This window comes from Adiantum capillus-veneris, chromosome 30 (assembly GCF_014529385.1).
Source record: "Adiantum capillus-veneris isolate H3 chromosome 30, ASM1452938v2, whole genome shotgun sequence".
NCBI lineage: Eukaryota > Viridiplantae > Streptophyta > Polypodiopsida > Polypodiales > Pteridaceae > Adiantum > Adiantum capillus-veneris.
In genome coordinates this window covers 87662175-87687590 of record NC_140960.1, presented here as the reverse complement: position 1 = coordinate 87687590, position 25416 = coordinate 87662175, and the positions used below count along the sequence as shown (strand labels likewise).

The following is a 25416-nucleotide window of genomic DNA, read 5'->3' as shown; positions in this document are numbered from 1 at the left end:
AGAAGTAGGGACACTCGGTGTAGAAGGTGCTTCAGAGATTGTTGTTGTAGGTGCAGCGAGTGATATGTTGACCGGTGTATGAGTGAAGATGGGAGGAGGAAGAGGATCCTGTATGGGTGAAGTGACCATCCTGTCCTGAGGAGCGGCAGTAGACATTGGTGTCGGCACAGCAGAACCAGGTGTAGCAGTAGACGTATGACGCTGAAGATGTACCCTAGTCTACTGTCTCTCAGAAACTGGCAAGGAGAGTAGAGACTTCACTGTATCCTTCATCACTTTCGCCTTGATCTTCTTTTTCTTGGTGACTGTGGGGTCTACTTGCATGCTCACGGGTTTCCTTTTCCCTTTCGAGGTTCCCTGTTCCTCATCCACTTCATTTATGTTGATAGGTATGTTTATGATCCATGCCAAGAGAGGCGCCGCAAAACATCTAAAAGTTAACTGCACAGACTGCACTTGGGCCCGAAATCTTTTAGCCCTAGACTGCAGAGAGCTGAAGAGAATTTGGTGGAATCCACATGGGATAGTGTGGATTAAACAGTATAGCCTGTCGCAGTGGGAGAATGTAGTGAGAATATTTGTTTGTACCTTGTCTTCTTTGGCATCCCGAGCCAGAAAGTAATACCTGAAGATTGCGAGAAGCCGTCTGTTTCGCTCTTAATTTGGGTGATCCGAGCTCAATAGCTCTTTACATGCTTGAATTGTCGCGTCCTTGGACAACAAAGAAAAAGTGCGAGTAGTAGACTTCACAGCTGGAAAGTTGGTCATACCCATGGCATGGCCAAGCCTTGTAGCTGTTAGCTTGTGGCCCCGGACCTTTGGAAAGTTTTTCAGCAGTTGATGTATCAGTTCTGCTGGAATAGTATTAGGTAAATTTGCATCAGCCAATTCTGTGAGACCCAGAGTCCGTAGCTGAGCAGTCGAAAGCACCTCACTGAGAGATGGTCGAGGTTGCTGCATATGAAAATGTAATGAAAATGCTGTGCGATTTTTTGAAGAAGCAGGCCTCTTGATTTCATGAGTGATAATTTGCGGCTTTTCTTTTTTCTGAGCCACCTTTGATTGTTCCTCTGGATCACTGGAAGCACCTGACTCTGAATTTACATCTGAATCCTCAGATGCTGCTGAGTCTGCTTTGTAGCTTTCATCACTTGGGTCACTGGAGGTAAAGTCATCTATGTCATGGCTGCTGCCGCTTGCAGATACTTCATCTGCTTCGCTCTCTGATTGTTCAACCCGAGCTTTTCTCCTCTTCATCTCTACCTTTTTCTTGCTACTTCCTTCTTGCTACCCCTGCCATGGTGAGGTCTGATGACAAACAGAGGATGACAAACAAAGCCGCTGAGTAGCCAATGGAAAAGTAGTAGGATGCAGACAAGTTAAATTTCTTCTGCTAAATCGTTAGGCTGGGCGAGTAATTTAAGGTAGGGTAAATTCGAACCAGGCGAAAGTGGGCGGTTAGGGCGAGAGGGTGCTGGGAGAGGGTAGGGGTGAGAGGGGAGGATAGGGGCGAGAGGGGGTGTGGGAGAGGGTAGGGGCGAGAGGGGAGATAGGGGCGAGAGGGGTGTGGGAGAGGGTAGGGGGCGAGAGGGGAGGAGAGGAGAGGGTAGGGGGCGAGAGGTGAGGATAAGTACGAGAGGGGGGGATAGGGGCGAGAGGGGGTGTGGGAGAGGGTAGGGGGCGAGAGGTTTGGATAGGGGCGAGAGGGGAGGATAGGAGAGGGTAGGGGGTGAGAGGTGAGGATAGGGACGAGAGGGGGGATAGGGGCGAGAGGGGGTGTAGGAGAGGGTAGGGGGCGAGTTTTAGGATAGGGGCGAGAGGGGGGGTGGGTAGGGGCGAGAGGGGGTGTGGGAGAGGATAGGGGCGAGAGGGGAGGGTAGGGGGCGAGGGTATAGGGTAGGGGCGAGAGGGGAAGCTGGGAGAGGGTAGGGGCTAGAGGTGTTTAAGTAAGGGTAGGAGGCAGTAGGGTAGGTAGGGGCGAAGGGTTGGGAGACTAGGGTTTATTAAGGCCTAATGAGAGTGAGCACAACAGTAGCAAAGTGCTAGTAGATATAAAGATAGGATAATTTTGAGCAGGTACGAAAAGAGGACTCAGATAAAGAAGGGTATTAAGGCTTGCAATGATTATTAGTAGCCAGCTTTGGAGCACCAAAGAGTACTTTCCCCCTTTCTTTCTTTCTACAGCAAAGCTGAAAGCTTATTTGCACCAAAGGTTTTTGGCTGGTATTGGAATCAAAAAGTTCTTTGACATAAACTCTGCCATATTCTTTATATAGACTCCTCAATCGTCGTCTAAGCAGAATCCCCAAGCAGATTCCACTTTTTCAAACTGAACAAAAAACACTTTGACTAGAAGCTTGATCGATAGCAGTTTGGAAGGACCTTAATACTTAACTGCAAATAACACTTAGGATAGAAACAATTAGAGGAGTGACTGAACTGTTGAAGTTTCGATAATACCCAATTACCAGGAGGACTTAGTGGAGAAAAGATATCTTAGAGGAAAGGTGGAAACTTACAAACATAGCAAAAACTGAGACAGTAACAGAACATCTATTTTGGTGGAAAGCTCGAGGGGAGGAGAGAGATGGGCCATAGAACCTACAGATGGCGGAAAGTTGCATACCCTTTACTCAGAGGAGTAATAGCACTTGATTCTGGAGCCATTTACCAGTGGCAAAGGGACGCCTTCCAAAGTGACTAACTGGACAGCCCCCTGTGGCAAAACCTCCTATACTCTAAAGGGCCCTTGCCAAGCTGGAACCAGCTTCTTTGCTTTTTTCAAATATTTTGCCTGATAGAGTAGCACCAATGTGCCTTGCGTTATTTTTGGCTTTCTGAGGTGGCGATCATGCCACGCTTTGCGACGAAGTTGTTCCGCTTGCAGAGCACGAGAAGCTAAAAGGCGGCTTTCATCCAATAAGGTGAGACGGGAGATAGAGGCAGATTCCATGCCCCAACTTGCACGCAGATTGCCCACCCTAGGGGAACCGGAGTTGAACTCAAATGGAGCTATGGCTTCCAAACCGAAAGCGAGTTGAAAAGGCGTTTGATTCGTTGTTGCTTTGAAAGATGTGCGGTATGCCCAAAGAGTGCCGTGCACAGCTTGAGCCCACGATGCTGGATGGAGATGACATGCTTTCCTCAGTAGAGCGATCAGAACCTTGTTGGTGCTCTCGGCTTGTCCATTGGCTCTAGGGTAATAAGAGCACGACTTGCGATGAAAAATCTTGTAATTGGCCAGTAAATTTGAGATCATGTCATTGACAAAATGACTGCCTCTATCACTGGTGATCTCTAAGGGACATCCAAATCTGCATAAAATATTTTCATATAAAAATTTGGCCACTGTATTGCCGATGCAATCTACTGTCGCTAGTACTTCGGCCCACATCTCTGGCACACATCACAAACCTTAGAATATGCTATTGCATTCTTAAAAATGTAGGGCCACCACAGACCACTCTGTAGTATCTTCTGAGCAGTGATGTGACCAGGGTAATGGCCACCAGTGGGACCATTGTGGGCATCCTCCAGAATATGCTCCACCTCATGAGACGAGACACAACGCTTCAGAACACCATCTGGTCCCGCTTTGTAGAGCTGGCCCCCGATCAGAGTGAAAGGCCTGGACTTCAACAGCAATCTCCTCTTTGCAGTGGGGATGCACTCTCTGGGTACAGCCCAGTAGATAGAAAATATAGGACCTCGCCGTACCATTCCGGTGTTGTATCTATTTTAAAAAGACTGCTATCTGGAAAGTCATCCGCAATCCCGGTAGCTTCTTCGCCTGTGTAAATGCGAGAGAGGTGGTCAGCCATTACATGATGCTTACCACGACGGAGTACCACTTCAAAATCAAACTCCTGGAATAGGAGGAGCCATCGCCATACTCGACCTGCAACCTGTGGCTTATTAAGCAGATAGCGCAAGGCATGGTGATCAGTGATAACTGTGAAGTGGACCCCTAGCAAATAGTGACGAAATTTGTGTAGAGCATACACTATAGCCAATCCTTCCCTCTCTGTGGTGCTATAGTTTCGCTCTGCTTTGGTGAGCAGGCGACTTGCATAATGTACAGGGCGATCCAAGTTGAACTCTTTGCTAGGCTGAGTCAGCACAGCACCCACAGCCAGCAGGCTGGCATCTGTATGCACATGAAAAGGTAGGGCCCAATCCGGGGCAACTAGAATAGGCGCTTCAGTGAGACGTTTTTTGAGGTATGCAAATGCTTCGGCCTCAGGTGTTGACCATCGGAAGGGAACAACAGCATTGGTGAGCCGGGTCAATGGTTGAGCCACCTGTGCATACATACGTATAAACCTGCGATGATAGCCGGTGTGGCCCACAAAGCTCTGAACACCTTTGGGATTTATGGGAGGAGGTAACTTCAAGATGGCCACTATCTTCTCTGGGTCCGGTGCCAAACCTTGAGCAGACACCACATGGCCCAACAGTGTGCTCTCTGTGACCAAAAAATGACATTTGTTCGGATTGAGCTTCAAAAGTGCCTCTCTGCACCTGAGGAAGACTGCAGAGAGCTGAGCAAGATGCTCCTTTAGATTTTCTACTGGGGTCGAACATTGAGTATCCGAGAAGGTGGAAAAGTCATCCATGAATATGCGAAGGTGATCAGTAAGCAGAGGACAAAAGATGAGATATACTATGCGATTGAAAGAAGGCGGTGCATTTTTAAGCCCAAAAGACATTCTAGTGTAGATGAAAATACCCCAGGGAGTCACAAAAGCTGTTTTGATTTGGTCGTCAGGATGTATTCCTAACTGATTGTAGCCACTGAACCCGTCCATAAAACTATACAGTACATGGCCAACGACATCTTCGAGGACTCTCTCAGTAAAAGGTGTCTGAAATCCATCCGGGATTGTGACCTTATTCACAGCCCGATAGTCGACACAAACTCGAATTTTGTTGGACTGCTTCTTTGGGGCAATAACCATAGGAGACAACCATTCTGAGTGCTCTACTGGTACAATAATACCTGCTTCTTGCATTTTTTCCAACTCGATTTTGACTGCTTCTGCATACTTGGGATTCAGTTTGTAAGCACGTCCTCTGACCGGCTTAGCCCCCTCAACCAGAGGAATTGTGTGGACTCCTAGCTCTGCTGGGATTCCTTCTAAATCGTGGTAAGACCATGCAAACACATCTTTGAAAGAGCGCACGAAGGAGATTACCAGGTCGAGTAGAGCGGGGTGATCCCATAACCAAGTGGCTAATAAGATGGGCTGATGGCTGTCAGGGCCTCCTAGGTTGACCTCTCTGACTGGGTCGGGCGGTGCAGTGGTCGAGGCTGCGTTAGGTGGAGAAGATTGTGCCGCCTCTGTTAGCCTTTGGACATTATGAGCTGGCGTCTGATCAATGTTGAAATCAGCATACTCTTCCTGCAACCAACTTGATGGAAGCTCTGCAAATGGTAAATCCTCAGATACCTCAAAGTGCTCCGGCATGGGTGGAGAGTCAGATGGAGTAGAGGCTAAGGAGGGAGCTGGGGTGTTGGCCAACTCTTGCAAGGGAGACTTTTTTCCCCTTCTATGGTGGGTTATAGGCTCACCCAGGCCGACGGTTTCCATCAAGGGACCCTCTGAAGGATGGGCACCAGAGACCGGTCCACTTGGTTCTGACTCACTTGAGACTGGTCCACTTGGTTCTGGCTCACTTGGTTCTGGCTCACTTGGCTGACTGGGATTCTTGGTCTCAGGTGTAGCTTCAGATGTAGGATCAGGGGGATAGGGTGAATTTGTTGGCAAAGGTTGAAGAGAGACTACATAGCATTGCATCGAAGAGGTGGCTTCTAACCACTGCAGTAGTCTTCATCGGACCCATCGGGAGGGACCGGCTGGTCAAGTCAGGGTTGGACTCTACTGACAAAGAGCTATGCTGAACGACCGAATCCATACCTCCTTCGAGACGAATTTGTTGCATTGGAGAGCCAGGAGTATGTATCCACATGGCGTCGGTTCCCCAGTCGTGAAGTGCTTTCGTATGTCGCAGCCATGGCCTACCAATCAGCAAGGGATAACCTCCCTCTACCAGGGGAAGATTAACTACCACAAAATCCAAGTTAAAAGTGAAATCTTGTACCTTCAGAGGCACCTTGTCGACTATGCCCACTGGGTAGACTGTTCTCTGATCAGCCAATGTAACAGTGAAAGGAGCAGGTCGGGTAGGCTTTAGACCTAAGGCCATCATAGTGAATTCGGGCATCAAATTGATTCCAGATCCTCCATCAACGATGACGCCGGATAGCTGGTGCCCAAGAATAGATACAGTGAGGCGAGGACTTTTATAATCTGTGAGGGGAGCAGATGGATAGGAAATCAAATAGGACTCTGAGGGCTATACAGGGAGGTGCCCGCCACTAGGCCCAGCCCCCGGGTACAGAGACTGAATGACTAACAGGGTGTCACTTCTAAGTGTTGCATCAAGCCTTAGCATGTCGTATAGTGACACCTGTTGAAAAGTATTTTTCAAGATGGCTTCTGCTGTGGGCTTGGCGCCTTCGAACTGGGCTCCTTTTGTGACCTTAATCTGTTCCAAGTTAGCCACTGCTTCTAAGAAGGCTCCATCAATGTCAGATAACAAGGAAGTTGGTTTGCTCTGAGCAATTGGGAAGGACTTGTCCTTTGGGTCAGGTAGACCAGAGTGAGGAAGTGGAGACTGGCGAGGTGGACCTGTGGGTAGAGTGAGACCAAGAGCTACTCTTTGTGCCCGAGTAAGGACACCAGCAGGCTCCTCCACTTGCAGAGGCTTAACCACATGAGTAGCAGGTGAAGGTTGAGGCACGGTGTTCACAGTAATCAAATTTATCTTCGGAAAGGTGAATTCGGGCTGGTTCTGAGTCGAGCCTGAAGACGTGGATGCCCTTTGCTTGGGACAATCTTTACTGTAGTGATCCTTCGAATCAGGGCAATGACGACAAGGAGGGGACCCCTCGGGTAAAGGACACTTGCTCTGATAATGCCCATATTCTCCGCATCTGTAGCAGAGTATGGGCCGATTGGAAGGACGAAACGGGGGACGAGGTGGTTGCTGCATGGAATTTGAGGCTGAGGTGTAGAAACTTTGGGGAACTGAGGGAGTACTGGCATGATAAAAAGTGTGGGGTGCAAAGTTGTTGTGCATACCTTGCTGCATAGGGGGTGTTGTCAGCAGAGGAGGTAACTGGTTTTGATGGCCGTAGGGTGAGACCATGTTGGATGTAGGTGCTAGCCCTTGTTGGAGAGAAGGACCAAGATTTTGTTGTATTTGACGCAATCCCTTGAGGTAGTAACAATCCTTATCCTCATGTCCAGCTTTTTCACAGAAGTGGCAGTAAAACTGAAGGGGGCATTCCTGTGGTGGGTGCCCTGGAGAGCGGCATGAGCTACACCAAACCATAGCCTTAGTCTCTTGCTGACACTTGAGCTCTTCTAACTCGCGCTTAATCTGTTCCAATGCCTCATTATGTGTAGGCTTCTCTTGTCTAAGAGAGAAGGACCTCTCCTCTTGAAGAGCTCGTTGTAGCTTTAGGGCTTCCAGTTCCCTACGTAAAGAAGTTAAAGGATCAGTAGGACTACCTTCCGAGAACACAGAGGGAGTATCTATTTGAGGAGAGTTGTTGAAGAGCTTCCTAGCTCCCTCTATTCTAGTAGCAGCTGCGATGAACTCGTCGAGAGTGGCGTCGGGTCGGAGACTCTCTCGGAGTTTTTGCTGAGAAGTTTTGGGAAGCTCCTTCTCCACCCACTTTTTAACCATGAATTCACCGGGTTGTTGGGGAAGCTTGGCCACCAACGACTTAGTTTTCGTCATAAGCTCCGCAAAAGTCTCCTTAGGTTTGAGCACCATGTTGGCCAACTCATCCAACACCTTCTCTTGGTAGTCACTTGGCCTGAAAGCGGCACAGAACTGCTGTCTTAAAGCTGCCCAAGTTGCAAAATGGTTCTCTGCAAATTGGCTGTACCATTTATCTGCTAGGCCATCTAGGGTGGATGGAAATAGTACCAAGTAAGCATCTTCTCTGTTCAGCCCACGTCCCCTACAGAGAGATACAAATCTCCTTGCATGGTCGTCAGCATCTTCTGAAGACAGCCCTTTGAATGTAGGGAACTTGATGTTCACCTTGGCCAAAACACTAGCTAGTGGCTCCATGATTCCTTGCTGAGTTTGTTGCACAATAGCTTGTTGTAGAAGAATAGGAGAGAGCTTTTCTGGAGAAGGTGATCGCGAAGATGGGGAACCTGATGAAGGAATGGGTGATGTGATATGTGGAGGTATAGGTGATGAGGTTGAAGGATTTCTACAAGGTGTCAAAGGTCGTCTTCTGTGATAGTACTTCAGAGGGCTCAGTAGTGGGCTTTGACGCTCAACTGACCTCCTTGTATGTGTCATGCAGTGACCTCCAATCCAACCAAGCTTTGGGCAAGAGAACCTTGAACTGGCTGAAGACTGGTCTAGACTCTACTAGACTAGACGAGTGACTAGACTAGCTGGACCAGGGACGAGGGACGAGGAGGACTAGACCAGGGTCGAGGGGTCTAGACCAGAGACGAGGCAAGTTGGACCAGGGCGAGAGGGGACCAGGCCAGCAAGGCGAGAGACTAGACCAGCTAGATTAAGCTATCAAGGGTGAAACTGGACCAGACCAACAGGCTGCACAGGTGAAGCGACCAACAGGCTGCACAGGCGAAGCGAAGAAACCAGCTACTCAACAGAGTGAGACTTCAGTTGAGATCCCACCGTGATCGCCAAAATGAGAGCACCTGTAGCGCGGATAATGTGTCGTGCTCTCTACAGTGTGGGTATCCCCCAGTGCAATGTGCGTGACAATCTCACTCAACAAACAGAAACTCTCTCAACAGAATGAAATACAAGAAACAATGGATAATAACAGAGACACAGCAGTAGACCAGAACATGTGGACTCGACTAACTCAAAGGACCATGTACAGACTCTGGAGTGGCAGCACACTCAGCTCCAGCCCAAGACTCACAGGTACAAAATAGGGTGTCGAGGCTCAGATGTGCATGGATGGTGTAGCCGTGCTCTGTGTAAGACTCTCTAAACGACTACGTGCAAGATAAGATGGAACTGTCCCAAAACGACTACTGATATGTACAACCATAGGAGCCACCAACGGCCCATAAGTGTCCAGCCAGCTAAGTCTATCTCCAAACTGAGTGGTGGTGGTGACCTGGCCACGACGTCCACTAGACCACCGTAGGTACCCTGCCACGTGTCACTCCCAGCCAAAGGGTCCGTCCAGTGTGAACCAGACCAACTGTAGCTAACTGTCCAACTGCCTGTCCTGTGAAGTGACAGTGTAGCAGGCTACAGGGAGGCTCGACAAGCCCTTCTTTCTTGGGTTTCCTGTCACTCTTCAAAAACACGATTAGGAATCGACACGCCCAAGAGGACTTGGGTTACGTGCGACCTCAACAAGCAAAAGAAATTTTTGTGGTTCCTTCCTTGAGTGATACAGAACATTGCCAAAGCTTTGATACCAATGTAAGGTGCAGCGGAAGTGAATGTTGAATTTTGCTCAAGATGAGTGCTCCGAATTGTGCTTAAGGGTTCCTTTTACTTACGGAAGGGAGAGCCTTCCGTTCCTTTAGTGAGAGAGTGCAATGGACACAAACAAAGTGGATGAACATTGTGAATGAAGGTACATGAGACTGAGAGAAAGAGAGAGAAGAATACGACACCAGAACGTTGTCAAACCCTCCTTCGAAGGCCCCATTCTCTATGGCGAGAGTGGTCTACTATTGATTGCACAAATCTCTACAATGCTTTGGACTTGCAGATGATGTCGACGACGACGAGACGGGCTGAAATCTGAAAACGCTACGGACTAAAATCTGCAAATCTTTATCTACTGAATTCTGACTCTATGTCGGTGACGACGGCGATGACGATGATGCAACGACGCCGCGCTGAAAACGCAGATGCTGAAATCTGTGTTTTCCGGGCTGAATCTGCAAATTGCGCCGGATCTGACCTTGCGGCGAGGATCTACTGTGGGAAGGTGAGATCTGCGAGGTTCGGGGGTTCTACTGCGGAAATTGACTGCTGAAAACTGAAAACGCTGAGTCTAGGGCTGATTCGTTACGAAGATCTACAAAAACGCTGAGGTCTCAAGCTGATGCAAAAACGCTAGGGTTGATTTGGGCTCTGCTGTGGGAATTTGCTAACATTAGGGCTTCTGCTGTGTCTTGCTGTGGATCTGTTGTGCCTTGCTGTGGATCTGCTGATCTGCAATGCAAAAACGCCAAGGCTGAATTTGAATCTCCTTGCAAAAAACGCTAGTTAAAACGCTTGGGGGGGTCTTGTTGAGAAGGTGCCTGTTGAACCGAAGATCCTGCTACCTCTTCTGCCAGAAAGTGCTAGCGCTAGGTTTTCTTATACATTCACTTAGTCAAATTGCCCTACCTAGTTCCCAACCAAAGTCACTTAAAAATAATAAGTGAAATGTCAAAAATAGGGAAAATAAGTCTATGCACTGTAAAAATGCTACTGATGGGTTCTGATGGAAATCTGATGGTCATGCTGTGTGTGTTACGAGCATGTATAGAGTTAGAAGAGAGCAAGAGGAGGCGCTCAATGTACAAGAACTTGGATTTGATGAAAGGCTTAATATTGATTACAAGACTTAATACTTTATTAAGAGAGCTAGATACAAGACTTGGATTACATGACTTGAGTACAAGACAAGGCTTGATTGCAAGGACAAGACTTGAACATAAGAACTAGAAGAGGGATTTCCTCATAGGAGGCTCACAACTGGTGTTGGCAAGACTGAGGGGCTTGTGGCCCAAGACCCCTATTTATACTAGTGCTTGAGGAGGTTAGAACTTTCTAGGTTCTTCTTGAGGAGGTTAGAATCTTTTAGAACCTTCTTGATCCTTCTAGTTCTTCTAGAACCTTCTGGATCCTTCTTCAACTTTCTAGAGCTTTCCAAAAACTTCTAGATTCTTTCGGAATCTTTTCCAAGCTTCTAGAAACTTCTAGAATCTCCTTGATACTTTTAGAACCTTCTAGAATTTTCTAGATCCTTCTAGATTCTTCTAGAGCCTTCTAGTGATGATGTAGGCAATGACACAAGCGATGATGCAGGCAGCGACTGACTCTCAAGCATCCATGACAGTGTGCAACCAGAGGATATGCATCTACTCTTAAGTGTTTGGACATGCACGGTCTGCGAACAAACTCACAAAAGTGCCATATCACTTCCTATTGTAGACTGACTGAAGTGAACTGAACCCTTGTCATGAAGTAGCTTGTCCATGTGCACATAGGGTTAGAAGTGTCACGTGACACAGTGACTACTGTAGTACACAGTATCTTCGACATCAGCTTGATCATCTACGGGCGTACGATCCTTGGGAGATCCATTAATTCCAGCCATCATTCGGCGGTTGCGCACTCTAAAGGGGGTGGTGACTTGTAGTTTGCTTTGGACACACCTATGCACTCATCAGAGGAGTCCACACGAGATATGGCCATGCTCATGGCATATGGGATTTTGACATTCCCAAAGAGGAACCACCATCTTTGGTGGTTAGACACTTACCACTTGACCTCGACACGTCAGATCACTTGCTTACACAAGAGCATCTACATGGACTTAGAGAGAGGATCTTGGATCTCTTCTTGGATTGGTTCACTGCTTGGATCTACAGACTGGAGTGGGACTTCAGTGCTTTAGACTCTCTTGGAGAGTTTACCCGCGAGATGCAGGGGATCAGGCATCCCGCGACTACATCCGGAGTCACCTGGAGCTTGGCTTGGATGGTAATGCAGTTTCTCTTCTACACTCTTGATCTTTTGGATTGCTACCTTCAGAGTTGCTTACACTCACCCTCGGTAACCTTACAACAGACTTATCCCCCGACCTAGGCAGTAGGCCACTCCCAGCTCATTCACATTGAGAGCCACACCGACGAGATGTGGTTCGGTGGCGTTGTTGGCGCGGATTCTGTTTTGGTTGACACCGGAGGATTGGAGGCAAGAGATACATGCAAGACGGCGTAGATAGATTTGTCAGGCCTTTCCTCTTCTCAGAGGAAATTCACAGCGTTGATTGTTCAGTCTGGCTTCCCTACTTATACAGGATGATCACGGTGCAGACAACTTAGTCTGACCACACCTCTTCTTAGAGGCCCTTCACAGTGGAGATTGTTGAGTCTGGCTTTCCCCTCATCTTGGATTACCCTACCTATTGAGAGGACACTATCCGGTGGTGGTCCGTGTGGTCTCTCGGTGACTGCTATAGCTTACGATAGTTCTATAGTGCAGATTGTTTAGTTTGGCTTTCCTTGATTCAGAGGACGTTTACGGTGCAGATTGCTACATCTGGCCTTCCTGGAGTTTTACACACCTCAGCCACCTGGCCACACTGGGTTGTAGGTTCATGCATTGATAGGCTTCCGGTCATCCTCAAGACGGTTCCTGGGCTTCCTCATTTTTTCCAGTTGGTTTGACTACAGACACCACAGATCCTATTGGGTAGGTCACTTGCAAGTCTGTTGGCACGTCTTTTACGACAAGGAGTTGTTTTCACACTCAATTCGGGACCTTCACACAGTATCTTCACCTTGCATTAGCGGAGTACAACAATTTGCTACACTGCTCGTGATGGCACTTTACCATGGAGATTTATCGGAGGTTGTGACATCCCAGACTGCTATAAACATCTTCATCATTTGCCTCACACTTCGGCTTCACGCGGTTTGTTCAGCATCAGATGCTGAGAGGGGGTGTTAGACCTACACCACTTTGTTGCTTCACATAGGTCTAGGGCATACTTGTACGGCTAGTATGTCTCCGGGTTGGCCACCCATAGTCTAGGTTGTACCTGGTCTTGTACTTGGTCCCCGACCGCCCGAGTTTGGGGCCGGTTGCCCACCTTTGTCCGAGCGCCCTCATATATTTCCATATATCATTTTTTTGTTGGGTCATGGGGATTTTTATCAGGCTTTGCCCTACCCTCCCTTGGGCACCTATTTATAGGGCCAAGGGGGTACCCACTTCCATTATATATTGATTGTACTGAGGGTCTTCTGCTCATGGTAGTCATGGAGGGTTGATCGCCCCCTCTTCTTACATCTAGCATTTGTGTTCTCTCTCTCTCTCTCTCTCTCTCTCTCTCTCATGCTTCTGCACACGCGCACTCACACTATTGGCTGTCCGTCACGGAGAGATGTCTTGATGGCAGTTGCAAACGAGTTTCTCATCCCATTCACCCTTTTTTCGTTGCACCTTTGACATCGCATTAGAGACACAACGCGCTTTTGAATCGGATCAATGATTTGTGCGAGTTGGTGTTGCTGATTTTTTGCAACTAAAAGAGGCGGATTCCTGTGTTTTTTGCGTTTTTCACTCTTTTGGGACTGATTTCGGTTCTAACGTATAGATTTGTAGATTTTCTATCTTCTACTTCGACCTAGCCGTATCACATGCCCAGATTCTCCAACACCATGGAGAAGAGTGACGATTCCGAAACATATTCAGCCCACGAAGGAAACCATGAGGATGGGATCGGTGGTGGTTACACCACCGTCAATGAAGAATGGGGAGATTGGTCCTAGTTCTATTTCGGCGTAGGTGATCAAACAATCAAGATACCTATACTCCGTACGTTTCCCTCGGATCGGCAATTGAATGGACACAACTATGTGATTTGGAGAGCCACCATGATGGCGGTGGAGAGGGGGAATGGGGAACACACCCGACACACAAACAACTGCCCCTATATAGCCCAGGGTATTCACAGCACCCCTGTCCTCTCAAAAACACCTTCATAATACGCAACTCACACTAGCAGGGCCTCGCCTGCACTTCGCCCAACGCACACATGCTTTGCCCAATCCTCAGAAAGCTCCCACACCGATCTTGCCCGCTTCTCGCACTTCCACAATTCAACACCTCTCTCTCTTTCTCTCACACACACACAGGGGGCCCGGGGGGCGCACACGCTCACACACACCGGTACCACACACCGGGGAGACGAGAAAAGAAGAAAGGGGGAAGGGGGGAGAGACGACGCCAAAAAAACTGCAATGACAGCTTCTCCTTCAAAAAAGACAACTCATGTACATGATCCACATGGCCTGCTCTTGACCACACCATGGCTATCACCCATCCGTACAGAGGGGAATACACCTCCCTCGAAGCTCGACTCCGTCGACACACGCCTCGACAGAAAAAATCACCTCTGCCTTCGTTCCGACAGCAGCTTTTTCCCTTCGTAGCCTTCACTGGCTGCCTTTCCTGCAAGGTCTTCGCCCTTTCAAGCCACGTTACGGCGATCCACCATCGTGTGCAGTTTCGACTCCTCGAGCGCACGAAGAAACCTCTTCTCTCGCTATTCTCCTCTTTCTTTCCTCACCTTCTTTCTTTCCCTAAGCTCAAAAGCTCAAGCAGCCGAAAAAAACCGGTCGAGGAAGCTCCCCTTCCTTTCCTTTTTCTTTTTTCCTTTTTTCAAGGCAAAAATAGACCAACCAAGAACTTTCTTTTTCCAGGCGCCACTGCTCCTCTTAGCCTTCTCCAACAAAAACCTTTTTTACTCTCTTTCCTTTTGGAACACCTTTTCCTTTTTAGAAATCTCTAGCTACCATTTTTTCCTTTGAACTTACAGTTTACAACTAAAGAGTTTCTTAAGACTCATTTCCCATGCAATCGGTGTTTCCCCCTGCACGTATTTGTCGGTTACCCATTCGGTCTTGGTATACCAAAAACTGCATCTTATTGTCCTCAGACTCTTGGAGCTCCACCGCATTCCAACCCCTACACGCCTTTTGAACTTGGTAAAAATCACCCGTTCTCTTCTGTCCGACAAGTGATCCCAACTTCAATCCCCCATATCTCACCACTTGAGATCTCGATTGACAAGCCATTAGGTCCGGCCATCTCATGCTCTTGAAAAGCACATTAAAAAACGGGACAAGCCACATGATGATCCCTTTCTGCCATTCTTGAATGCCATCTTGAACTGGGTCTACCTCGATGCCCATGACTCCGATCGGCCATCCGCAAATTTTGGCTGATCCCCCATGTTGCATGCAATTTTCCAGGACCCGAGCTAGCTCAAAAATATCTTTGTCCGCATGCCTATCAATGCCGCTCGATGAGCACATACTTGACCCCCGGCAAATATTCCACAGGCCATAACTTGTCCGTTTGAACTCCGAATGGCGAATCGATAAGACCGGCATGATCGACAGCTTGAGCTTTACACGTGTACCCATTGATCCCATTTTTCGCCACCTGTCTGTACTTGCCCTGTCGGTCGGGACCTGCGAAGCCTTCTAACTTCGGACAATCATAACTTTCACACCGGGACTCTGTTTGGCGAGCTGTCTGGACGAGCTTCTAGAACATCTTGAATACCACATTTCGAGGCACATTTTCCGCATTTTGAACACCTTGACTTGCCGTCATCATTATCTCACTTTGGAGGCCCCTGGCCTAAAAAACCCCTTTAAGCACGCATTTCGTTGCCACTGTCCTGCTGAGGTCTCCCACACTGGCTTTAGCCCTCTACCATGCACCTGTTAGCACCCTTTGCACTGCATAGCACACTTCATAGCGCGGACCAACTTTGGTTGCACCAGCGGTCTTTGACTCTTACGAGCTTGGAGGATTTGTCAGTAACTTTCAAAAGCCAAAGGACCCAAAAGAAGCGAAGTTATGGGAGCATGTCGATGCACGGATCTGGTCCTTCATTATGCTCAACAGTACACCAGTAGTGATTGGCCCTCGCCAGAATTTGCAAAATGCTAGGTTGTGCTGCAAACTGGAAACACTAGTTGGTCTGTAGCAAAAACGCTATGCTGATATGCAATCTGAAAATGTTGGTCACTCTATAGCAAAACGCCAAGATTGATCAATTGCAGAAAACACTGGTTGGTCTTGCTGGTTGAAAACGCTAGGGAGTCTTGCTGAGAAGGTGCCTGCAACCCAGTTTCTCAACAAAGTCACTTATTAATAATAACAAAAAAATGGATAAATTAGGGAAAATGGGTTTTGTGCACTGTTAAATGCTCATGATGGATATTGATTGTAATGCTGATGATCATGTTGTGTGCAACCAGAGGATATGCAACTACTCTAAGTACGTGGACATGCACGGATTGCGCACAGGCTCACAAGGTGCCAGAACACTTTCTAAGTTGACGTGAACCCTAGACCTGAAGTAGCTTGTCCACATGCACATAGGGTTAGATGTGCACGTGACATTTCCTCCTTTTTAAAGTGAGGTATTAGTACCGAACTGTATGGCATCGAGGGAGATCGCCAACAACGTTTGGAATCCTAGAAAGAACTCTTCGTCGGCCCACTCTGATGCGTTGGTCGTGCGATACTTGAACTTCATGAAGGTCTGCATTGCTTGCTTCTTTGGGCTGCCCGAAAGCGACAAAGTGATATGTTGCTGCTTCAGTCTCAATTTCGGCTATGGTTGTGCGTCTACCTTCTTGAGAATCTCCGAGAAGGAAAATTCTTGAAACCACTTCCAACACAAAATCATGATCATATCCATTCCATGTAGAGTGACTGGAAAAATACGAGTCTTTCTAAAAGATTGTGCATGCAATGTAGATGAACAAAGTGACGGAGTGCCAAGCCGTTTCACCAAACACACAAAAAATGGGGTCGAAGCTTGACTTTCTGCTCTAAATCTATCAACTCTGGCAAATCACAATGGAAATGTCGATGCTTGATGGTCAATCTTTCTTGTGCTCGTTTTGAGACTGTCATGCCAAGGAAGAGACATGGAATGTGAATTCCTTGAATGCAAATTTTTCTTCTTTTGGAGAGAGATCCGCATACATCCGTGCTCATCCGTGAGTGAATCATGTGCATCGTACAATACGGCATGCCTATGAAAAGGGAACACATAAAGACGGTGACGACAATACAAGAAACCTTCACGAATGAAACACTCTAACAATAACCGCGCCTTGAGCTTGTCTTGGAAGTCGGTCCAATTGAAAGAAAGGGACGTGCCTTCTTCAACTTTCTCTAGGTGCACGGTCAATTGTACCTCTTGCCAAGCGTGGTACGAATCAATGGCATCACCGGCAAGGTACACGGCTGTCGTCAAAACCTTGCTATTTCCTGTCTTCTTAGTTGTCGCAAAATAAGCATTAAATTGATGCAACCAAGAATGAATAATAGTAGCATCTATCTTACCGTCATAATTACTGAACGTCAACTTCTCAGTGACGAGGTTGTTGGAGTCCGATTCTCTGCTTGTGCTACTTGGTGAACTACCAACATCTTTGACTGGCTCGGGCTTTGAAGTGAGTTCCTGTAGGACCAACTCTTGCATGCGTTGGTCTCTCTGCTCCTCACGCTCTAACTCCAAGGCCGCTCGTCTTTCTTTGGCCGCCAAGCGCGCTTACTCACGCTCACGCTCCAAGGCTACCCTTATGTCTTCGGCCGCCAAGCGCGCTTGCTCGTGCTCACGCTCCAAGGCTAACCGTCTTTCTTCGCGCTCATGAGCTAATTCTGCCTTTCTTTCCTCGCTCGCCAAGCGCGCTTGCTCACGCTCGCGATGCAATGTCGCCTTTCTTTCCTCGGCCGCCAAGCGCGCTTGCTCACGCTCGCGATCCAATGTCGCCTTTCTTTCCTCGGCAGCCAAGCGCGCTTGCTCACGCTCGCGATCCAAGGTTGCCTTTCTTTCTTCAGCTTGCGCTCCAAGGTGACGCGTTGCGCTTCTTGTTGTAACATCATGTCCATCATTGTCTTGACCACAGCCTCCATAGGATTTAGTGCAACCCTTGGCGTAGATGGGAGGGGGGAGGGTCGGAAAAAACCTCTTGGTGGGAAAAATTCTTCTTCGTCACCTCCATGCTCATCACCTCCACGCAAAGTATCCATTCCGCTTCGGGTGATGACCATACACTGAGATCTTGGGTACCTAAGTTCACGAGGAACTTGGGGTCTTGTGGTTCTTGGGTTCTTGAGGTTTTGAGTCCTTGAGGTTCTTGAATTCTTGAGGTTCTTGAGGTCTTTCTTTAGCTTGCAATCTATGTTAGAGAAGGCTTTTCTCTTACCCGAGCTCGACTCTTTCTTGCGGGCGCACCCCTTGGCGGCCTTGCGCTCACACCAAGGTTTCTTTTTCCCACCTCACGTTGATCGGCCGGCCGCTAAGTGCACGGTCCGCTCTCAATGAGTGAAAAGAGGATTGAGGGGAGGCCGGACAAGCCTTTCTTTCTTGGGTTACATGTCACTCTTTAAAAACACGATCAGGAATCGACACGCCCAAGTGGACTTCCGGCCGCTAAGTGCACGGTCCGCTCTCAATGAGTGAAAAGAGGATTGAGGGGAGGCCGGACAAGACTTTCTTTCTTGGGTTACCTGTCACTCTTCAAAAACACGATCAGGAATCGACACGCCCAAGTGGACTTGGGTTACGTGCGACCGCAACAAGAAAAAAAAATTCTTGTGGTTCTTTCCTTGAGTGATACAGAACACTGCCAAAGCTCTGATACTAATGTAATGTGCAGCAGAAGTGAATGTTGAACTTTGCTCAAGATGAGTGCTCCGAACTGTGCTCAACGGTTCCTTTTACTTACTGAAGGGAGAGCCTTCCGTTCCTTTAATGAGAGAGTGCAAATGCTCATAAACAAAGTGAATGACACTGTGAATGAAGGTGCTGAGACTGAGAGAGAGAGAGAGAAGAATAGGACACTAGAATGTTGTCAAATCCTCCTCCAAGGGCCCCCCTCTCTATGGCGAGAGAGGTCTATGCTTTTGATTGCACAAATATGGTACAATGGTCTAGATGCAATGGACTTGCCTACGATGCTGATGACAATGATGATGGCGACGAGAGGGGCTGAAGTTTGAAAACGTTAGGGGCTGAAATCTGAGAATCTGCCAAAGTGCTGAATTTTGACACTATGTCGCGGCGAGGACGGTGATGGCGATGACATGACGGCGATGCGTTGAAAACGCAGATGCTGAAATCTGCGGACAACGGGCTGAAACTGAAAACATTGGCTGATTTGACCGTGCGGCGAGGATCTGCTGTGGGAAGGTGAGATCTGCGAGGTTTGGGGCTGTACTTGTGGGGTCTAAGTGCTGAAAACAGAAAACGCTGAAGTGCTCGGGCTGAATTCTCGCCAGAAACTACCAAATGCTAGGTAGTGCTGCAAACTGGAAATGCTAGCTGGTCTGTAGCAAAAATGCTATGTTGATCTGCAATCTGGAAACGCTGGTCACTCTGTAGCAAAACTCCAAGGCTGATCTGGCTGTAGAAAACACTGGCTGGTCTTGATAGTTGAAAACGCTAGGGAGTTCTGCCGGTCTTGCTAAGAAGGTGCCTGCAAGTTGTAGGACTTTTGCTGCCTCTTCTACCAGAAAGTGCTAGCGCTAGGTTTCTTTTATAGAGCTTAGCAAATTTGCTCTATCCAGTTTCCCAACAAAGTCACTTATTAATAATAAGTGAAAAATGGATAAAATAGGGAAAATGGGTTTTGTGCACTGTTAAATGCTCATGATGGATACTGATTGTAATGCTGATGATCATGCTGTGTGCAACAGAGGATATGTAACTACTCTAAGTGCGTGGACATGCACGGCCTGCGCACAGGCTCACAAAGGTGCCATAACACTTCCTAAGTTGACACATGCACATAGGGTTAGATGTGCACGTGACACTTCAACACAAGCACAAAGCACAGTTTTGGTGAAGATTTTAAGGAAGCAAGTTACAACAGTAGGAGTATATGTGCTCTTTCGAGTCTGTATGTAGTTTGGCTTATTGTATTGGATCGTACCTATAGGTTTGATCTTGGCAGATGCAAAGATGTGGTGGACATTTGGTTTGATCTCAGGGAGTTTGCCTGAGTAGCTAGGTTCTTGTTGAACCTCGGCGGCTTCTTTGGCAAACATGATCCTCAGGTGATGACTGCTCAAGTCTTCCTATTCTTAGTAGTCCGAGTTTACCGATGGTATTATTCTCTTCGAGTCTCGAGTTCCATGAGATTCAGGTCTTGCTATTCAGTTACAAAAGAAATTATTGGAGAGAGTGTCCAAAGCGAGCTGGAGAGGCTTTGACTTCCTCGGCGGCAGTAGTACAGTCACTGGCCTTTGTTGATTTGGAGATTCTCCCTTTGACGGACTCTCCGAGGACATCGGAGGCCATGGTGACCTATGCGGGTCGAGACAGTCGTGATTGGATTCTTGACAGTGGTGCCTCATGGCATGTTTTGACAACATTGTGGTACTATCTTCATTGGCAACAAATCTGAAATTCCCATTCACAGTGACGGTTCCATGGAGCTCATTCATGACAGCAGAGGAGGTATGCATACCTCCAAGGTACTATACGCTCCAAAGCTGGGATTTCATCTTATGCCAGTGCACGTGGTGTGCAAGCTTTGCATGGAGGTGATTTCACAGAGGACTCGGTATCTATATGGGATCGGCAAACCGTTATAGAAGTCAGAAAGGGCTCGGTAGAGAACGGTCTCTGTCGGCTCCATGCTCTTTCTTCATCGACTCGGATACCCACAGGTGATTTATGGCATGACAGGTTTGGCCATTTGAACAATGATGCCCTTCGACTTGTTTTTCGAGAGCAAATGCTCCAAGGCTTACCAGATGTTGGGAGTAAGCATGGAAAATGCATTCGTGGGAAATAACATCGTGAATCCATCCCGAGGCTTTCTACACGTTGAGCCACTGTCGTATTGGAGTTGGTTCACACATGGCTGAAAATTCTTGAAACCATTTCCAACACAAAACCATGAACATACCTATTCCATGTAAAGTGACTTGAAAAAATCTTGTCTTCCTCAAAGAGTGTGCATGTAATGTAGATGAACAAAGAGACGGCGTGCTAAACCGTTCACCACATACATGCAAACAATGAGATCGAATCTTTCTCTTATGATCTAAAGCAATCAACTGTGGCAATTCACAACGGAAATGCCCATGGTTGGTGCTCATACTTTCTTGTGCTCTTTCTACAACTGTGTCGTGCCAAGGAAGAGACATGGAATGTGACTTCCTTGAATGGATACTTTTCAGCTTTTCATGAAAAATCCGCATATATTCGTGCTCATTCATGAGTGAAACGTGCTCAACGTACAATATGTCATGCCTAGGAAAAGGGATCACATAAAGACGCCGACTAAAATACAAGAAACGATCACAAATGAAACACTTGAAAATGCGTGCGTATCAATAATGCGAACAGTTAATACTTCCTATGAGGGTTCTTTGGACCTAGGCTCGAGAGTCAAGATCGATCCTTCGTGATTGATCGAATCTGCAACGAGGTTAGCTTCGCTAGAAAAAGCATCAACTAACTCATCCTCCTTGTGAACAATCACGTCATCTTCATGCAAATCATCATGTTTGTGAGAAATCACCTCTTGATCATGCAAATCATCATGCTTGTGAGGAATCACATCTTGATCATGTAAATCATCATGCTTGTCATTGTCAACCAAATCATCATGCTCTTCATTATCATTCAAATCATCATCATGCTTCTCATAATCATGCAAATTCTGTGTGCCACGCTTTGGAGAAAAAGAGATTGAGAGTCTCCTTATCCTTAATCCTTTCAATCTTGTCCTGCATATTAGCAATGAGAGAGGGAGAATGAACAATGTCATCTCCACGAATGACAATGGGAGAATCACTTTTGGCATGGAGAGTGAATTTTGAAAGTGTTAGCCTTTCAATCAATGAGAGGGTTAAGATCACGAAACCATCGAATGCCCAAAATCATATCACATCCTGAGAGAGGAGAGACAACAAATCTTCTAGTGAAGGCAGCTTGTTGTTGAATTGTAAACAACACACCAAGACACTCCTGCGTGATGAGAGTGTCCATATCGGAAACAAAGCCAGAGACCTCGAGAGGAGATCTCTGACTTACTTCTAGGCGGGCTCTCTCAACAAGAGAGAGACTGATCACATCATGCATACTACCTGGGTCAAACAATATGACAAAACGTTGCCCCGACACCTGACCATAACATTCAATGAGAGAATCATCAATGGGAGGGTCAAGAGAAACTTGGGGCACACTCGTGTTATCATTGATTGCATTGACAGAGGAAGTGGGTTCTGTGGATTCTTTAGATTCATTCGATTCAAGCTTAGGACATGTTCTTTTTATGTGACCCTTAATGTGACAATGAAAACAACGACCTTTCTTAGAATAAGTGCTTTGTTCTTCCGACGTGATGTATCCTCCTAAAATTCCTTGTGCTACCTTTTCATCTGGAGTAAGCTTAGGTTTAGCAATTGTGTGAGCCTTACCCTTAGGTTCATTGGAGAATTTTTTTTTGAGAGGCTGTTGGAATCCGGAGAAGATGATGTGGATGCCATGTATGGAAAGCGAGACCAAAAAAAGGAACAATTGCCCAAACCAAGCGGGTAGAGCCTATCAAAGGTGTAGCGGAATACATGAATCGGAAAGCAACCAAATTTGCAATTGCAAGCAAAGCTCCTCTCGAACACAGGCAGCCACCGGATCTCAGATCTACTGTGATGGAACTTTGTCGAATCAGCCCACAATCAAAGGCAGCCCACTACACGGGCAAGAGTGGCCTAGATCTGCCAGTGGTATACCTAGTTGCAAACACGGCTAGGCGCAGGTGAAGAGAGATTGCTGAAGTAGAGGTGAGATCGTTGTAGATCTACAAGCGTTAGCAACAGAAAACACTAGAGAGAGATAGTAACATAAAAGAGGTAGAGAGAAAACGCTAGAGAGAGAGTGATCCCCAAACGTTGGCCATCTGTAACTCAGTGAACTGGAATAATACCGGGGGGGGGGGGGGGGAGTGGTCCCTTTAAAGGGACCCTGGACGTGTTATAAGGTGTCCAACAACCTTGCCTGACCCACAAAATCTGCCCATGACCTAGATAAATGGGGTGCCTTGATAAAAATGCGATGTCATCACCTGCTAATAATGAACTGGACAGAAATTGGCCCGAGGGACCAAATTTGATCCCCGGCTGGACTCATCAGGGGAAAACATGGAGAAATTGAACTTTGCCTCGAGAAACCCTAGGAACAGGGGTCTTGCCTCATACCAGCCTATCGGGTCGGCACATACATGGTTTGTACTTCAGGAAAAGGTATGTCTACCTCAAATAGGGCATGGCACGCCCACAGAGCCCCCTAGGCCACATAATAAAACCTCATCCTAAAGATAGTGAAATGGCCAAAACAAGTGTGAAATAGGCAAAGTGCTGGTGTAAACTACATCAGGTGTACAGGTAGCCAATCCACAACTAAGGGCCGGTCAATTGACTAATAAAAGGTCCATGACAAAAAAATGACCAGCCCTAGCGAAAACTGAATTCAGCCATAAAGCATAATCAGCCCTAGCGTTTCAGATTTCAGCAAGCATATCTAGATTCAGACCAGATCGGCCAGCGTTTTCAGATTTCAGCCCATTTCAAGCATCATCATCAGCACCCTCGACATCGGCCATAGCAAATCAGTCCATAGCCTCGTCAATTTGCAGATCCAGTGTTTCTGCATTTTCAGCCCTTAGCCTCATAGATCCAAGCACTTATAGTCAGATCCCATCAGCATCTCAGCATCTAGGACCATTGTATCAGCATTTGAGTCTTCTTTCTGTCTCTTATCACTCACACAACCTTCACTCACAGTATCATTCTCTATTCTCTCTCTAGTCTATTGCTTATCTCTCATAAAATAAAAGGAACCTTGAGTATTTACTGAGCACTCATCCCGAGTTATCACCTCTAATCACTTATGCTTCACATTACATCACGGGGTGCCTTCCACGGTAGTTCCATCATGGGTGTATGAGTGTGTGTGTGTGTGTGTGTGTGAGCTTCCCGGAGGGCATGCTTGGTGGTGGAAAGGTGTGTGTGTGTTTGATGATGGAGATGGTATTTGCAGGTGTGCCTTCTTGATGTGTGTGTGTGTGTGTGTGTGTGTGTGTGTGTGTGTGTGTCTGTAGATCCTTGCACTATAGAGAGAGCGATCCATTGGACGCTCAACCTATGGGAGCAGATCAGAGACCTTCGTTCTGTTAGGTTCCATTTTGGGGCACCAATGAACAATAGAGCTGATTTTTTCAGATCAGGGGCATAATGTCTTTCTTATCTTGTTGATTTGTGTAAAAGGCCAACGCTCCCATAGGTGCACAGAGACTGCTAGTTGCAACTTGATGAACATTAGCTTACTAGTAAGTACTGGAAGCTGAGACACCAAGCCTTATTTATGTGGTTGGTGATCCTTTGTTCTCTGTTCATATGTTAGCTTGCATAAGAATTCAATACGGGCTTTCTTTGTTGACATTTGGACTTCTGTCTGTAGGCCTTTCCAAGAAACTCACAACTGACGTCGGATATGTCAGAGGCGATCCTAAGGATGTCAGAGAATGGGGAGCTCCAAAAGATTCATAACTTGTGGTTCAACAGTCAAGATGATAAAGTAAATGATCCTGATGTGAACTCAAGTCAGCTAGATATAAAGCCTTTCTCAGGCTTGTTTATGATAAGTGGTTTGGTATCAGCTTTTTGCTTGCTTGTGTACACAATAAGGCTATTGAAGGAGTTTATAAACTCGACGGCATGGAGTGGTTCTAGCATATCAGCCTCGTCGTCTTTGTCCCGAAGTACTCAATTCTTCAAATCATTTGCTGTGTTTATAAATGAACCTGTTGATCGAGACGGTGTGCATAACAGCAAAGACTCTGGAGATATTGCCACGAGCCATGTTCTGGAAGTAACCCCTGTTTCTTCTTTTGAAAGGTATTAAGAGAACTAAGGGACAGTGCTTGGAATGTAGGACTAATCTAGGTATGAGTGCATTGTATATTTGACTCTGAGAACACATTATTTGCTTTGCTACTATGGCAACCCTGCTATAAATGCTCCTGCTATATGGAGCCTCTTTAAAGTATTGATGCTAATGAGTTTAGTCATAAAGGATATAACCAGGCTCTATTTAGCCTAGGACGAGCACCCTAGCTTTTTTTTTTCAATTTGTAAGTTGACCTCAAAAAGCTTATAGTGTGGAGATTATCTACTTCTTTAAACTGTAAAGGTGTATCAATTTTCTGTGCAACTTATTGTCATTTGTACAACGTGCTCAATTTAAGGCTGTAAAAATGCAAGTACATACATGTGACTAGGAATTGCAGAAATTTTCCTTTTTAGGCATGTTGCCCATAATGAATGAAGGTGCTGGTTATGCTGACTTGGACCAATTAAAACATCCATCCTAGCTTCCAATCATGTAATGCTGGTGGATCTGTAAAGATGTACTGAGGTGAATTGCCAGCTAATCTGGTCGGTTTTGCTGGAAATGTGCCCTGCGTATAATTTTATACACCCTTCTACCACGCCTCACGGAATACTTCTGGCATAGTTACAAAGAAACTCAGTCTCGGGGCCTATCGGATTGGAAAC

At 46.9% G+C, this 25416-nt stretch overlaps 1 protein-coding gene across 1 annotated transcript in view; it reads left to right on the top strand.

The window, feature by feature from the left end:
* LOC147418356 (glutamate receptor 3.1-like) overlaps positions 1-25072 on the top strand; it is a 44718-nt gene extending 19646 nt beyond the window's left edge. The window contains exon 7 of the mRNA XM_086507579.1: positions 24320-25072. Within this exon, the coding sequence (XP_086363705.1) occupies positions 24320-24763 (444 nt within the window). The 3' untranslated portion in view covers positions 24764-25072. The remainder of the gene's footprint in view (positions 1-24319) is intronic.
* The last annotated feature ends 344 nt before the right edge of the window (positions 25073-25416 follow it).